Raw genomic sequence first — 16,952 nt, forward strand, 5'->3', positions numbered from 1 at the left:
AGAGAGTTCCCCACCCCCCACAACCATGCCAAAAAGAAAAAAAAGAAAGGATCACACTTCCCTTTTCCCCCTGATGAAAAAAAAAGAAAACTGAAAAGATAAATATCATTATCTTGTAGAGTATGGGAATTTGGGCATTCACTGAAATCTTTTCTCTATCAACCGTGCTTCCCAGATGGCATTCCCACCAAACTTCTGATAAAGAGGAATGCTGGTATGAAACACACACAGAGTAAGCTAGTTTGCAGAGGAAAATGCCACCTGCATTTTCTTAAATCTGTTCCACTGGATTGAGAAGCATTGGTTTTAATGTTGTGTGTCTCCCCCCCCCCCTCTTTTTTTGTTTGGTTTTGGAAGTTGAACGGGTTTCCAGGAGTTAGCAGATGGTCCTCAAGTGAAGAGACATGCCCTCTCTTTCACAGAAGGAACAGCTGTCCAGCCATCTGAAGTTTTTTCCTCTTAAATCCCAGGGGAAGTCCTCAAGAGGAATCCAGTCAACCTCACAGAAATGTCATTTTCTAGTACTTACTTACTAGCTTTCCCGTCCTTTCGTTCAGGGCCGTCGTGATTTCGAATTGTCGCTGAATGGTCGTAATATGAGGGCCACCTGTATTATATTCGCTACTTCTAGAAATAAAAGGCTAAGAGAACCACATTTTATGTAAGGCAAAGGAATATCTGAGACAGTCAAAGGGAAAAAGAAAGGTTGTAGCAGGGGTGAAATTCAGCAGGTTGTGACCGGTTCTGGAGAACCGGTAGCGGAATTTTGAGTAGTTCGGAGAACCGGCAAATGCCACCTGGAATAGAGATTTTGCAGTTTCGTTCCTCCGCCACACCTACCAAGCCTTATTTCTCTTTTTCCTCTTTTTTCCCTTCCTCTCATTTCCTTCCTTTCCCTTGTTGAGTTCCTTCCTTCCTTTCTCTCATTTCCTTCTTTCCTTCCTTCATTTCCTTCCCCACAACTCATTTCCTTCCCTCCTTCCTCTCCTTTCCTTGCTTCCTTCCCTTCTATTTCTTTCTTTCCTTCCTTTCTGCTCCCTCACTTTCTTCCTTTCTCCCTCCCTCCTTTTCCTTTTCTTCCTTCTTTCCTTTCTCTTCCCATTTCCTCCCTTCCCCTCCATTTTCTTCCTTTCCCCCTTGCTTATTTCCTTCCCCCCTTCTTCTTAACTTCCTCCCCTTCTTTCTTCCCTCTCCTTCATTTGTTATTGCTTCCCGGTCCCTTCTCCATCACTCCTTCCTTCCTTTCCTTCTTTCCTTTCTTTCTCCCACTCCACCCTACATTCCCTTCCCTCCTTCCTTGCCTCTCCTTTATTTCATTCCTTCCTCCCTCCCTCTGTCCTCCATTCCTTCTTCCTCTCTCCCTCCAAATTGTCATTTCTCCATTCCAATTGTTTCTCTCTATTAACCTTCCACCATCATCTCTTGCTCACATTTGAACTCCTGTGCTTCAGTTCATTTATCCTTGCCCCCATCTCCCTCTTTGACTTTGCTCTGGGAAGGGCAGGCCACGAGGCCCCTCCTCCAGTTTCCACACCCTCCTTCTGGCAGCCCTGCTCCCCTCTCTAAACTATAGCTAGGGAGCCACAACCTCCACCTCGAAATGAAGGGTCCAGCGCCCTTTCACCCCCCCCCCCGCAGATTGTTGGAGATGGAAGTTTCCATTCCTGAAGCACCTGACCTCAGCCCACTTCCATGCAAGGTCACCTTGGTAGACCCACCACCACAATTCCCTCGAGAAAACAGGGCCCATCTCAGCCTGTTTTCATTGTCTCCAAGGGAAGAGCAGAGTTCCACATGCCCCAAAACACCACTTTTTTTTTACCAGCACAACTGCAAGCATTCTCCCCCTCCCCAATCAAAATATGGATGGATGGACCTGCCCCAGAAATGAAGCAAGAAAATAGAAAGGTGTGGGGTAAAGTGGCTTTCACACCCTGCCTGTTTTATTTTTTTTTAAATTGATGTATTTATTCTTGGCTTGGAGGAAAATACTTGACTGCCCACCAGCAATATCCAAACAGGAAAGCTGAGGGGGGGGGGGGTTCCGCCCTCATTTCCCCCTCCCCAGCATTTCTATTATTGGCAAGATCAAAGGAACTGGCTGAAAAGAACCCTCAAAAGGTTCGAGTTTCACCCATTTTGTACCTAAACTGTCAGAAACCCGTTAATTTCTTTTAAGGGGGGAAAAAAATTAAAATAAGATCCAATGATCAAAGGAAGATTTTGGCAAGGTCTTTATGGACATTAAAAGGTGTTGCAACACTCTACGCATTATTCCTCTATTGCAGGGAACCCAATCTTAATAACTAATTATCCATTGATTACCATATATATTGCCCTGTGTGCTGCCTGCATGAGTAGATCCTCTCAAACTCTGCAACCTGCAAGAAAATTTGAATTAGAGGAGGAGCGGGTCAGGTTTCTCACGCCTCTTAGGAGCCCCCCAAATATGGAAAGGAGAGAGAGAAGCTGTTTTATTGGCTCAGAACTTCACAGAAAGTGGGAATATTTTGGCCAGAGAAAAAAATCCTCCAGTATTGACAGACAGAAGGGCTGTGTTTTTTCTAGATAAATGAGACACACCTTAGAACATAGATTCCCTACCAACAGAAGATAATATTTGTTGGTTTTAACATTATTGGCGTGTTGGGGGAGGGAGGGAAGTGTTAATTGGGGTTTTATTTATTTACTTTTAAAAAAATCTAAATGTAAATAAAATACAGGTTTTATTTCTGCACAAGCTGCCCAGAATCAGCATGAGAGTGTTGGGTAGCCATAAATATTTTTATGAATTAAAATAAAATAAACAACCATACAGCTGCCTTGCTTTCTAAAGTTTCCAGCTACATATGCTGCAAAAAATCTAATCAACACTAGAGGGAAGCAAAGTGATGCAGAAAAGGCACATGTCTTTACTGCCATCTAGTGTCAGCCTGTGTTTTTTGCAGCCCTGAGATAAGCAGCCTTGAAATTTCCTCCCTTCTTCATTTTCCTGGCCACCCGGGTATGCCTAACAAATTGTAGTTCTTATGTTCAAACCTTCATTATAAAAAGAAGGGGAGCAACCAAAACCCCGGGAACCTTTGAAGTTATCTAAGGAACCAAAGGAAGACAGTCTTCCTCCCTCCTTCCCACGCTACCTCCATGCATTCATTTGCAGAGGCAGCTGTCTGTTTGGCAAGCAGCCAGCTGGAAAGTAGAAGGATTTTCCTTTTCTCCCACTTACCCTCGCTCAAAAAACTTCTTTCTCCGTACACAATTCTATTTATAGCAGCTGGCAAGAAACCAGCTTCGGTTCAACCACAAAACCACAGATTTAACTCACGCAGAAACACACTTGTTATTATCGGCCGGCAGTGCAGAGCATAAAGGATGCTTACTTGGGAATCCGGCAGCCCATCGTCCACCGAGGATGCTGCCCATTAAAGAGGGGGGGAGGGAGGGGGGGAAGGGCAGCAGAGATTTGGGCAAGGGAGTTGAAGTCCACCTTCCTTAATGTCGCCAAAGTTGAGAAACACTGTTTCCTGGTTTGGCATTCCTGGCCCAAGAAGACTCCACCAGACATTTGATGGAATGACTATGCATATGGACCAGAGAAAAGTGTCACTTTATGACACTACTAGCCCAAAAAGTCCAGGAAGAAGTCGTGCAGGACAAGGCTTTCTCAGTAGTGGCCCCCTTGTATGACAGGATTATATCCACCCTTAAACCTTGGCAGATCCTGTTTCATAGCCCTGGTTTTTATTTTTGATCAGGCATTAATACTTTATTCTAATTTTGTAAACGTCCAAGTTATTTTTGTAAGATGAACAGCATATGCATGCATTAAATAATCATGAGCAATAAAGATCTTCTACCCCAGTCCCAGAGTGGAAAGGCGATACAAAGATTGAACATATAAATCCATCCAACGGGCCTCTCTGCTTCTTAAGCTGTCAGCTTTATTCAGAATTGCTGATAAAACTGAGGGCTCCCCCTAACATCCGTGAATAAATAAATCTCCCTGAATATCAAAAGTAAAAAGCAAGCGGAAAAAGACTTTCAGGCTTATATCTGAACACGCAGAGTTTAAAATATGTATTTTTTCCCTTTTTTTTCAATCTCCATTGAGACAGGATTACATAATTTCCCAACGTGTAACTTGCTTGTCATAGTACTCTCCAAAAATATTTAACTAAGCTGAAATTGGTTTGTTTCATTTTAGCTTACGTTGTGTGGGGGAATGTATACGGGTAAATCCGCGACTTACAATGGCTCACTTAGTGACCAGGTGAAGCTATGCTCTACCTGAAAGAGGGGACTTACAACTTCAAAGTTCCGACGGTCACTCCCCACTCCCATGGTCGAACGACTGCACCTCATGTGCTCGGCAATATGGCTGAATGTACAGCCGGTGCATCCTATGGTCAGGTGGCCAGGCTTTATGACGGTTTCCCCCCCCCCCAAAAAAACCCACCACTTACTCCCAGTTTTTGGCAAAACCGTGCCATAGTGAACAATGAATACACCTAACAACTGCTGCAAAAAAAAATAGTAGTCACACTGGGCTGCAACCAACTTGTTTTATCACCATTATGGCTTGCGGCCATCACGGGCAGTCTCCAAGACGGCCGTAACTCGAGGACTATCTGCCCCATGAGTTATTATTCAGTTTGCACTTTCAACTAGCCACTGTTTAAATCGTGGTGCAGAAAGCCAGGCTCTCTAATGAATCTTAAACGTGCTGCTTTGTAATTCATGTTAAATTGTTTCTCCTCTATTCCCTAGAAAAAATCATGCAGAATAAGCAGAATTTACTTCCCGTGATTTATAGAGGCCGCAAAGATGCTGCTTTATTTAGCTTAAAAGGTTGGTCTTCCCTGCGTTATCCAGAAACTCTGGCCGTAACTTGTAACGTTGCTTATTCAACGCAGAAAAGTGTCTGCCTGGCAATTCAGCCTCCCTCTCTAAACATTTTCTACAAGGAGTTAGTCCTTCCAAAGGTGATGGTGCATACGAGCTTGTTTCCTATTGTGCGCTGTAATTATTTGTTATAATGGGGAATAAAGGCTTAATTAGCTTCCAAGCTGCAGATATGATTTAATTAGCTCTTGTGCTGTTATGTACAGGCACCTGTCTTAGGTAAAAACCAGCGCTTACTTATTCCGTTTCTGAAAAGGAGAACGGCTGGATGGGCACCTTGCAATTTATCGATTGATTCTTATTCCACCTTTATTATTCTTATAAATAACTCAAGATCACATTTAAGGAGGGATTCGAATTCGCAGTCTCCAGCCTGGGGGCTTTTACACCAAACAGGCCGTGTAATTAAAAGAAAGAACTAAACAAAAAAGGAAATAGGAAGAAACAAACAAACAAACAAACAAAAACCCTGTGCTTATTAGAGCATAGCACACTGTGCTTGGAAGCGTCAAAGGAGCCTGAACTCTTTTAAGCAAGAGGAACACAGATTTATAGTCCTCCTCAAAGTCTTTTTAGATTTATGCACCCACTAAGAAAGTGTTAAGTGATAAGAAGGAGCACTAATTCCTTTTTAAAATGAGATCTGACTTCCTTCCCAGATAAAGGTGAAGGAGTGATTCATGGCTGGTAGTTGTGGGAGGAAAGGAAGGAGAGCTGCAGTATTTAAGTACACATCTCTCAGATGACCTCTCCATCTCTCCTTCTTGTTGGGTGGCCCTATTTAAATTAAAAGTCTTATTTTTAGAACTGTGTTAATTTAGGGTAGGCATGGAAAAGTCACCAGCAAGGTGTAGTAGCCAGAATGAACAAAACCTGTTAAAAGCACCATGCAGGCTTCCCAGCTTTGCTACCAATTGTCAGAGACTTTGCCATGCCTATCCTAAATTAACGCACTTCCAATGCATGTAAAACAACTCATCACAGCGGCCCATGACGGACGGATCTTGTGAACAAGCAGGCACAATGTGGCACACAAATCTACTTGGGATCTAACTGGGATCTGAAGTCTCCCTTTGAGTCCTTTCCAATGCAGCATCTCTACAAGAGAGTGGTTCTCAGCCTTTGAGATCCTCCTTTGAAGTCCTAGAATAATGGGAGAATTTCTGTTCTGCTTAGAAAGGCTTGGGGAGTCCCCACTGAAGGCCCTGCTCAGTCTCCTGTGCCTTCATTTCAAAAGTGGGACTTCCTGTGTTTTTTTTTCCTGGGGAACGTCAAGTAGGAACAGCAAGCCTTGTTGAAGCCCACGTGTCTTGTGCTGGCCTGTCTTGAGACGGCACACAGGGTCAGCATCGAGATCCAGCAGGATCATTATCTGAAAAAGCTACCCTTGGAAGAGAGAGAAGCAAGACAGGAACAGGACACCAGAAGGATCTGGCCAGGTTGCATTAAGTGGGTCTCAGAAGCAGGAGCTCCAAGGCTACCAACCTCTGGCGCCAATTTACACTTCAAACATGACTTGCAGGCTAGGGGGTGGATCCTTGCAGGAGATCTAGATCTTCTCTAAACTGGGCTGCATTGGACGGAATTAAAGGGGAGGGTAGATCACTCTGTCCATCCCAAATAGATCTAATGGGCACATCTAGATGCTTGACTTGGCTTTACTTGTTCAGCTTATGAACAGTACCTATCGATAATGAGCTGCTGCACATCTGCCATATTTGGGGATCAACTGCAGTGAAGGTAGGAAAGACCGTCATTAAGTGAATCTAGTTCCCTCCTTTGACTTGGCTTGGTGGAAGCTGGCTGGGAAGTTTGCAAATGGAGATCACCTGACCAAGGAAACTACAGCTGTCAAAAATACCAGTGGCCAAGCCCTTGACTTTTGGCCAGGTGACCGCAAGGATGCTGCCCATCTGGTCATCAAGTGCAAGAAGTGGTTGTAAGTCACTTTTTTTTCCAGTCTGTTTGAAACTTTGAATGGTCGCTAAAGTAATGTTTGTAAGTCGAGGACTACCTGTATCCTTTCTGCCATTGTTTAAAGGGTGCATCACTTGGTCAGAAGAGGTATTATCTGGAGAGAGAAAAAAACACATCTTTCTAGGTAAGCTTATTAATTTTTATCACAGAAATTCTACCCAACGGTGACAGGTTTAATTCTTCCCATCTTAACAAGCCCTTCCTGATTTCATTCCACATCTTAATATACTTAGTTTGTGGCCTCTTGTGGTTTTTAATCTAGCACTAAAAACCACAAGAGGAGTTCTTTATCAGTTATTGCGTATTTTTCTCCAGATTATCTCCCTGCTCCTCGTTCAAACCTGGCAACTTTAAGAGGGGGGGGGGGGGGAGACTTCTGAACTCTGCAGCCAACTTGACTAGCTGGGGAATTCTGGGAGTTGAAGTCCACCTATCTTCAAGTTGCCAAGTTTGAGAACTAATGCTCTACACCCACATACAAGGCTCTTATATCTTGTTCATTTGAATATAACAATATCCCATCCAAGGTACAGGTCTTCAAAATTAAGAGCGTCAATTTTACCTACTCTAAGATTATAGAAAGGGTTACTTTTGGGAAGCGGAAAAAAACAGAATCTAAAGGTTTTCTGGATTTTACCATACTTCCTCCAAATATTTTCAGGGCCCACCTCTGTTTTCTCCTCCCCCCCCTCCTCGGTCCGGCATATAATAACCAAATGTTTGCAGACCAAATTCCCACATTCAAACCAAAGAGCCAGCTAAACCATTAACCCCATTAAAAAAAAAGGTTAACAACTACATAACATTTTATTCCATTTAAAAAAAATTTAAGCACGGAAGGCAGTTTTCATTAAATGATAACTTTTGGAGAATGCGCCAAATTCTTTCCCCTGGAGGAAAGGAGCAAATTCTAAGAAACGGCGTTGTTAGAAGAGTTTGCTAACTTTCCCTCGACTGACAAGCCGGGTTGTTTTCATTTCGGCAAGCCGCGCAGCCACCAGCAGGCGAGGACACACAAAAGAGGATTCTTATAAGCCCCCTTTCATGGGACGTTTCTATTGACACGGCAGCCCTGAAAACTCCCAAGCCAATTTGAAATTTAAATAGCATTCTTCTGTTCCTCTGTTACTATAGTCCATTGCATGCAAACACGCGCGCTCACACACACACACACACACACACACAGACTCAGCTATTTTCGCTGCACAACTTTCTCCCCTTCCCCACCCCATCAATTCCTCTCCATGCACAAAACTTGCCTTCCTCAAAAGAAGGCAGCAGGGCTGAATGGGTCACAGGGCAATGGATAGCGAGGAGCAAAGAACTGGCATTTAATAGAAAGGCATATTGCCCTGCATTGGAGTGCCAGGTGCTTAGCTACGTTTCCCACACACCCTCACCCTGAACCATGCACCCTTTTTTGTTCTCCTTTTACAAAGGGAGCTAGACAGTCGGTTTGCAAGCTGCAAGCTCCCTCCCCTCCCATCCTCCACCCAGTGTGCACCCTCTTTATAAATCTGGAGGCACCTTAAAAAAAAAAATGAAATAAAAGCAATCCCAAATCTCACTTTTCTAAGTGACAGGGGTGATAAATCCAACCAAAGAATGTCGGTATGATTTCTCACCGTTGTGTAAATGCAACTTTGCAAACATGGGAAGCTGCAGGGCAAAAACTCCCATGTTTGCGGTTGGCCATAAACAAAAATGCAAAGGAAATCTTGCTAGTGAATCCATGCGAAAAGGGACCAGACTTTAGTTTACTTTCTCTTGCACCCCATTCCTCGACTTGTCTACTACTTCCTACAGCTCCCTCCCTCTCTCTCTCTCTATTTCGTACAATCTTTTACAGCTTTACTTCAAAATCGGTCCAAAATCAACAAGAACTCTGTTGGAACAGTCCAAAGGTCATTGGTCTTTAACGCTGTTGAAGGTGTGCTTGCAGACACTTACCAGCAGGGGGACCACGAAGCACTCCCTGAAAACATCAGCCTTCCATGTAATCAATGGGGCTATTAAACAAAGGAAATTAACAATACATCTGTGGATGGAAAGCAATACATTATTCATTAGTGTGTAGCAGCAGTGCCCCCAGGCCGTATTTGGGGCCAGTTTCCACATGACTTTCCCATTCAAAACAGGCATTTACGTACAGCTGGTAGGGTAGCTTCTTTGGCGTTGAGAAGAGAGAACAGGAATATTTGGTAAGACAATCATTTTTCTATGCTGAGAAAGAAAGAAAAAAGCAGTAGGCTAGTGACTTGAGGTCTTCAGGACATGGAAGGAGCCATGGGTTAAAGGTAAAGCATGTACTTCCCATGTCAAAGGTCTCAGGTCTCCCCATAAAGGTGGACATTCTTGGCTGATGCCTGCATGAACTGGGCAGGTAGGAAATCCTAGGAGAAGAGGGCCCTTAAAGTGAGATGATCTCAGGTATCCTCTCCAAACCTTTCTCTGGATGGGGGTGGGGAGAGTGAAGAGCTAAATGCGCTATCCGCTTTGGGAAGGTCGGTTGGGTGGGTGGGTGGGAAATATTTTAAAGCATTACAGAATTCCTAGTTTGCTCCGATTGTGCAACATGACAGCTGGCCAAACACACTGTTCTTGCAACACGAAGGCCTTTATCTAAATACAGATTTTTTTTTTCACTACGGCTTTTGCATTCCCCCCTTTGCATTTCAACTTAAACAAATAGTTGAAAATATGTTCCCACACATAAATTAACACATGAAACTACTTGCCTAAAGTATTATCTTGACCTGCCTCAACAAATGAGGTGCACCGCATTATTGTATTCTGGAAAACGACTAAGACCAGTGTTTTCAATCTCAGCAACTTTAAGATGGGTGGACTTCAACTCCCAGAATTCCATGCCAGCTGGAAAATTCTGGAAGGGAGGAAGGAAGTGAAGAGGGAGGAAGGGGAGACAGAGAGGAAAGAAAGGAGGCTGGAGGAAAGGAGGGAGGAAGAAAGAGGAAGGGAGGGAGGGCAGGAAGGAAGAAGGGGGAGGCGGAAGGACAGTGACAGAGTGAGGGAGGAGAGGAGGAGGAAGAAAGAAGAAAGGAAGAGGAGGGAGCGAGACAGAGTGGAAGGAAGGAAGGGAAGAAGGGGAGAAAGGGAAGAGGAAGGGAAAGGGGGAGGGAAGGACAATGATAGGAAAAAAGGTAGGAAAAAGGAATGGAGGGTGGAAGAGGAAGGAAGAAGAGGGTGAGGGAGAAAGACAGGGAGTGAGAAATGATGAAAGGAAGGGAGTGAAGGGAGAGAGTGAGGAAGAAAGAATGAAAGAGGAAGGAAGAGGGTAATTGGGAAAGAGATGGAGAAAGGAAGGGAAAGGACAGAGAGAAAGTGAAAGAAGAGAGAGGAAGAAAGAAGGAAGGAGAGAGGAAGGAAAGTGGGAAATGAAGGAAGGAAGTGGAGGAGGGAGGGAGACAGAGGAAGAAAAAGAGTTGGGGAAAGGGAGGGAGGGAGGGAGAGAAAAAAGGACAGGAAGGAAAAAGGAAGGAAGGAAGATGAGGTAGAATGAGAGGGGGAGGAAGAATAAGAATGAAGAAAGAAAGGGGGGATGGGGAAGGAAGAGGTAGGTAGGGAGAGAGAATGCAAAAAGTAAGTAGTAAGGAATGGGGAGAGAGGGAGGGTGGAAGAAAGGAGGAAATGAAGTGGACAGGGAAGGAGAAAGGGAGGAGGAAGAAAGGAAGTGGAGGTGTGGTGAGGGAAGTTGGAAGGAAGGGAAGAGGCAATGGGGAGGGAATATGGTAGGAAGGAAGCGAGGCAGTGGAAGGGGTGGGAGGGAGAAGGAAAGAAGAGGAGGAGGATATAGGGAGAGGAAATAGTAAGGAAGTAGAGGGGAAGGATGGGGAGAAGGAAGAGAGAAAGAAGGGGTAGGAGGGAGGGTGGAAGGGAGGGAGGGAGATGAGAGGAGGGCAAGGGAGGGGGGAAGAGGGAAGGGAGGGAAGAAAAGGAAGTTATGAAGGAAGTGAGGGGTAGGTAGGGAGTGAGGAAAGAGGAAGTGAGGAAGTGGAGAGAAAGGCAGGGAACAAGGGAGGAGAGAGGGAGAGGAAGGGAGGAATGTAGGTTGGGAATGAAGAAGGGGGAGGGAGGGAGGGAGGAAAGAGGAAGGAAGTGACAGGGTGGGAAGGGAGGAAGAGAAGGGGATGGCTGGTAGAAACAAGGAAGTGATGGGGTAGGGAGGGAGGATGGATAGAAGAAGAAAGGAAGGAAAAGAAGGGGAGGGTTGGTAGGAACAATGGAAGGTAGGAGAGGAAAAGGGAAGAAGGGAGGAAGTTGGTAATGAATTAAGGAAGGGTGGGAGGAAGAGAGGAAGGGGAGTGGTTGGAAGGGATAGGGGAGGTGGGGAGAGAGAGGAAGAGTGGGAGGGTGGAATGAAGGGAGGAAGATGGGCAGGGAAGGAGGAAGGAAGAAGGGAAGGAGGGAGAGAGGGGGATGAAGGTAGAGGTAATGGGGGTGGAAGAGGAAGCAAGGAAGGAATCTGAAATCATCAGAAGCCGAATGTACCCATTTTATTTAAGGCTGCAAAGATGGACTATACACTTCAAAAAATATGGAAAATTGGAGGAATCCAACCATCTCTACAGGAAATATTCTTTTGTATTACAGAGTTTGCAAGAAGCTGCTGTATCTCCAAAGTTAACATTTGACTCTGATCAGATACTGTAACTTCCCAGAGTAAGGATCAATCATTGCTACCAAAAAGTTTACTCATTAACTGAAGTGAAGGAAGGTTTTTTTTTTTAAAAAAAAGAAAAGCTGACAGTATTACATGTTTCAGATGATTTTGAGGATTCAGGTGACCTTCCCCCCCCCCCCATATTCCAAATAAAAATTTAAAAAATCCCCCTGGTGCCACAAACACCTCTCATATCATTTTATTTAAAGTTTTCAAAGCCCTAAAAATCCAGTGCTTAAATTCTTCATATTAACTTGTTGGTGGGCTCGTTCAACAAGTTAGCGCATGCGGAGACAGCAAGTGGTGCTTTAAATCTAGTACAACTTTAATTGTAATTTAATTTAAAATTAATTAAAGTCGCCCACTTAAATAAGCAAATATATCATTTAGCCTGCCATCTTGACTTTTTTGACCCTAATCTGCAACGCCCCTAAGCAGAAGCAAACCACAATTTCAAACTTGGTGCCTTCCTTGAACTTGCCTGGCTCAGGTGTGGCTGCACCTGGGGGGGGGGGGGGAGAGGGAGACTGTTCGTAGAAGCCTGCATTTCATCACTCGGCTACAACTTTTCCAATTTATTAATCTAACACTTCAACGGTGCTTTCAAATCAGTTGTCTGAGGCTTATTTTGCCCAGAGGGGAAACAGAGGTTGTAAAAGTCGCTTTATCCTACATTACTGCGCAGCAATTCCGTGACTAAGAAGGGATTTAAATCTTAGTTCTGAAAATTCATCTGTAACGCAGGCGACACCATTTATTTCAGCTTCTAACCCAGAAGATATCTTAATGATATCCTGATTTTTAAGATATCAATTAGTATGTTTTAGGTACCCAAAGTTTGCACCAGTTTGGTTTAGTGCAGGGGTCAGGAACCTGCAGCTCTGGAGCCGCATGTGGCTCTTTCATCCCTCTGCTGCGGCTCCCTGTCGCTGGTTTGGCTCCACAATTGATAGGACTTTCGGTTAGAACAGGTAGAAGAAAAAGGATGCCACGCTAGGAGGAGACTCTATGGTGGGGAACCGGACTTCCAGTCGGCAGTGGGGAAAGGTTGCCGGGCTAGGAGGAGACTCTATGGTGAGGGGGACCAGACTTCTAGTCAGCTCCAGAATTGAACGGGGGGCTTCCGGTTAGGACCTTTGTGGCTTTTTGAGTGTTTAAGGTTGCCGACTCCTGGTTTAGTGGTTATAAGGCACCCAGTTAGAAACCAGAAGACTTGTGAGTTCTAGTCTTGCTTTAGGCATTAAAGCCAGCTAGGTGACTTTGGTCCAATCACCTGGAGACAGTGAGTTCTAATCCCGCCTTAAGCATTAAATTTAGTTGAGTGACTTTGGCCAGTTTCTCTCTCCCTCCCTCCCTCCCTCCGTCTTTCTGTCTCTGTGTCTCTCTTTCTCTCTCTTAGGCCAACCTACTTTACAGGGTTATTGTGAAAAATAGGAGGAGGAAATGATTAAATATATCCACCCCCTTGAGTTATCTATAAAAACAATAAGGATGGGATTAAAAGAAAAGTCTAAATATCTAAACAAGCAATAAACGCATTCGACAAATTGGCGTACTGTACCACCCAGTTTTCAGGAAGAAACAGTGAATTAGCCGCAGGCTCAGAGAAGGCACCGCAGCAAACCCCAGTTAAATTTCCAGAAAGCCACAAAGTTGATTGCCAAATATGCATTTCCACATTGCAGAATTCAGTGTGGGGGGGGGGGAGTCATTTCCCAGGGTGAGCTGAGGACAGGAAGAAAACAATTTGTCCTACTTTCCCAGGATAGGTGAGCGAAGGTAACAGGACAGGAACCAACCACACAGCACTCTGTGGCACTTTGTGTGCAATCGGAACTTGTAAAAGATGCAACAATACTCTTGTCTCAAAAGGGATTGATTTATTGAGGGCAGAGAGGTTGGCTTCCTTGTTTTGATCCTGCCAATCAGATTCTAGTCACGGCTGGGCGGGGGGGGGGGGGAAGCAGAGCTGATCTGATGCATTAACTCACCTCAAGCTCCCAAGGCCTCCGCGAGAGAATCTCCCCTTCTCCCCGCTCTACACTGCAGAGTAGATGCGCTACAAAACGCCAGGTTTCTGATCCAGGGAAAAAAAAGTCCTCGTTAAATCCCCCCCCCCCCCCCCCCCCCCCCCGCAGTTTGAGGCCGAAGCCGTTGGGTGTTCGATTACAAAGTGAAATAAGTTGTTCAACCTGATAGGCAGATTTTTTTTTAAAAAAACAACAACGTGTAGCTAGAGATAGGAACTTGCATTCCCACACACAATAAACTTCAGCTGGAAATACTAGAATACTGGGCTTCCTGCATGCACGAGATCGGAAGTGTGGCAGAGACCAAAAGGGTGAGACTAGGATTACACAACACACAACTGTTTCCACACTTGTGGACTGTCGAGGTTATGATGTTGGGCCAGCATCGGGGAGAACCAGAGGTGGTATTTAGCAGGTTCTGACCAATTCTGGAGAACCGGTAGCGGAAATTTTGAGTAGTTCGGAGAAATGGCAAATACCACCTCTGGCTGGCCCCGCCCCCATCTATTCTCTGCCTCCCGAGTCCCAGCTGATTGGGAGGGAATGGGGATTTTGCAGTATCCTTTCCATGCCACGCCCACTACGCCATGTGCACAGAACTGGGAGTAAATAATTTTGAATCTCACCACTGGGGAGAATCTCACCACTGTTCAAGTCCTACCATCAGTCCCAGAAGCTGCCCAGGTGTCTTTGGGACAGCTCCTTGGTCTTCCTTTATCTCCCTCAGCCAGCCTACCTCACAGGGTTGTTGTGCTAGAAGAAACAACCTGCCAGCCAGAGCTGCGGCCCAAAGAGCAGGAAATCCATTTAATAAATCAATGAATAATAAAAGAATGGAAAGGGAAACCTGAAGATATGTCAGTGTTCCTGTCCAATAGGTCTTCTCGGAAGCAAAACAAAAGGCCAGGCAGGTAGTCCTTGGCTTACGACCCACAACTGAGCCCAAAATCTACATTGCTAAGTGAGATAATTTGTTTTGCCCCATTTTATGACTTTAATTGCCGCATTGGTTAACTGAATCCCTGCAACTGAGTTAGTTAACAAGGTTGTTAAGTGGATCTGACTTCCCGCATTGACTTTGCTTGTCCGAAAGTCTCAAAAGGGGGATCACATGACCCCGGGACACAGTGACCGTCATAAATATGAACCAGTAGCTGCCAAGCACCCGGATGTTCTTCGCAAGACCATGGGGATGTTGCAACAGTCACAAGTGTGAAAAATGACCCCAAGTCTCCCTTTGCTGTGGCGTAATTTCAAACAGTCACTAAACAAAGTGTTGTAAGTCGAGGACTACCTGTACTTTTATCTGAACGGGCCTTTTCGGAAGGCAGGACAATTATTTCTAGAGCAATACAGAAATAGTCTGCCAGCCCCCCCCCCCTCCGTGGGTGCACTTCCCATGAAGGATGGGGATAGTGTGGGGTCTTATTTAGATTAAGGGGGGGGGGGTTAGGGAAACTTTAAAGCCCCCCCCCTCATCCCTTGCCCATACTATCTCTTTCCCATCTTCTATGTTAAGCACAGGATAAATCTTGTTTGCTGCCAAATTCCCAGAGACAAAAAGGCATGAGATTTTTTTCTCTCTCTCTTTTGAAATGTGTATTAACCACCTCCCTTTCTTTAACTTAAATAGCCTTTTGCAAAGAGATTCCCAAGAACTACCAGGAGTATCTTCCTCCCCTCACCCCACCCCCACCCGGAAATTCCCAATCAGGCATGCCATACTAACCCTTTGCTTGGTTAGTTAGTTCGTTAGTTAGTTAATTATTATGTTTTTATCAAGCCTTTGTTACTTTATAAGTAACTCAAGGTGATGGACATACATAATGCTTCTTCCCGCTTCTATTTTCCCCAAAACTACTTCAAACATATTATGCCTCACTTGCCTGCCCTGAATTTTGAGGATGAGGTGGAAGTTCACGAAGAAGAGTCAGCTTCTTCTTAAAAAAAGCCAGGCAAATAGTTCTCGACATACAACCACGAATTAAGCACCACATTTCTGTTGCTAAATAGAACATTTGTTAAGTGAGTTTTGCCCCATTTTTTCCCCATGGCTATTAAGTGAATCATAGCAATTGCTATGTTACTAACACAGTTGTTAAGTGAATCTGGCTTCCCCCATTGAGTTTGCTTGTCGGAAGGGGGAATCACGTGCCCACCCACTCCGGGACTCTGCAACTGTCATAACTACATGCCAGTTTCTCAGTGCTTGAATTTTGATCACGTGACTTTATGGGGGGGAAGTGCTGCAATGGTCGTCACACGTTTTTCCAATGCTGTGGTAACTATGAATGGTCGCTAAACAAAGCATTCTAAGTCGAAGGCTGCCTGTATTTGGACCAGGGCTTGAAGGTGGCTTTCACCAACCAAATCTTTCCACAAACCATGTTTAAAACATCCAGAAGACAAGAAGATGGTTGAATCAACAACAGAAGGCATTTGGGGTCTTCGTTTTGAGTATTTTTTTTTAATCATACCCTGCAGACATCCCCGTTTTTGTGCACAGTCCTCCAACATGGGATTCCCAAAGCACTTCCAGGCAATGCTGGTTTGTCACCCATGAAGCTGTTCATGGCACAGGACCTGGTTACTTGAGGGACGATCTCCCTCCGTATGTTTTGGGGATAGGGTTTTTTGTGTTTTTTTTTTACTTTTTAATCCTATCTTCCAGTCAGTTTTATTTTATTTTGGGGTGTACATTGTTTTCTCTTAAATTTTTAATTGTAAGCTGACCAGAGCTTGCTGTGAACTTGGGACAACTTCGAAATAAATAAATAAGTAATGAACTTAATACTGGAGCTTATGGAGCTTACTTGAGTTTTTTCAGCCCAGTGTTTCTTGTTGATTCTAACCCATGCTGGTGTATTGATGATGTTTGGAAAAAGCCTTCCAGTTTAATCATTGGGGACAAAGCAGCTTCCATGCTGGATCAGAAATTGCATCCTTATGACACGGAAACTTGGAAATGTTTCCTTCCTCTTATTTATTTACTTCCTCCCTCCCTCTCTCCTTCCTTCCTTCTTTCTTTCCTTCCTTCCTTCATGTGTCTTGATATCCTGAAATAAACGCTACTGAGGTTCTTTGCCAAATCATAAGGAAGAGAGTTGACGACTTTGCTTCAGATTAACAGAGTTGGAAGGGACCTTGCAGGTCATCTAGTCCAACCCCCTGCCCAAGTAGGAAACCCTATGTCAGACCAATCTCTTCTTAAAAAACCTCCAGAGTTGGCTTATCCCCACAACTTCTGGAGGCAAATTAAAAAGTTCTCCATGTCCATAAAAAACAGGGAGAGAATTTCAGAACTCTATTCTTTTCTCGAGTTGATATATAAATAACTTTTCTCTTGTTGAATTCCTACAACC

At 44.5% G+C, this 16,952-nt stretch overlaps 1 protein-coding gene across 5 annotated transcripts in view; it reads right to left on the reverse strand.

Moving 5' to 3' along the window:
• Window positions 1–16,952, reverse strand: part of ACVR2B (activin A receptor type 2B) — an 80,738-nt gene that overhangs the window by 42,446 nt on the left and 21,340 nt on the right. The window contains exon 1 of one of the 5 annotated variants that reach the window (XM_032235128.1): window positions 6,917–6,970. The exons of the other annotated variants lie outside the window; for them this stretch is intronic. Coding sequence (XP_032091019.1) covers window positions 6,917–6,950 — 34 coding nt within the window. The 5' untranslated portion in view covers window positions 6,951–6,970. Of the gene's footprint in view, window positions 1–6,916; window positions 6,971–16,952 lie in introns of those variants that run through there. 5 annotated transcript variants of the gene reach the window in all.

The sequence above is a fragment of the Thamnophis elegans genome, chromosome Z (genome assembly GCF_009769535.1).
Source record: "Thamnophis elegans isolate rThaEle1 chromosome Z, rThaEle1.pri, whole genome shotgun sequence".
Lineage (NCBI taxonomy): Eukaryota > Metazoa > Chordata > Lepidosauria > Squamata > Colubridae > Thamnophis > Thamnophis elegans.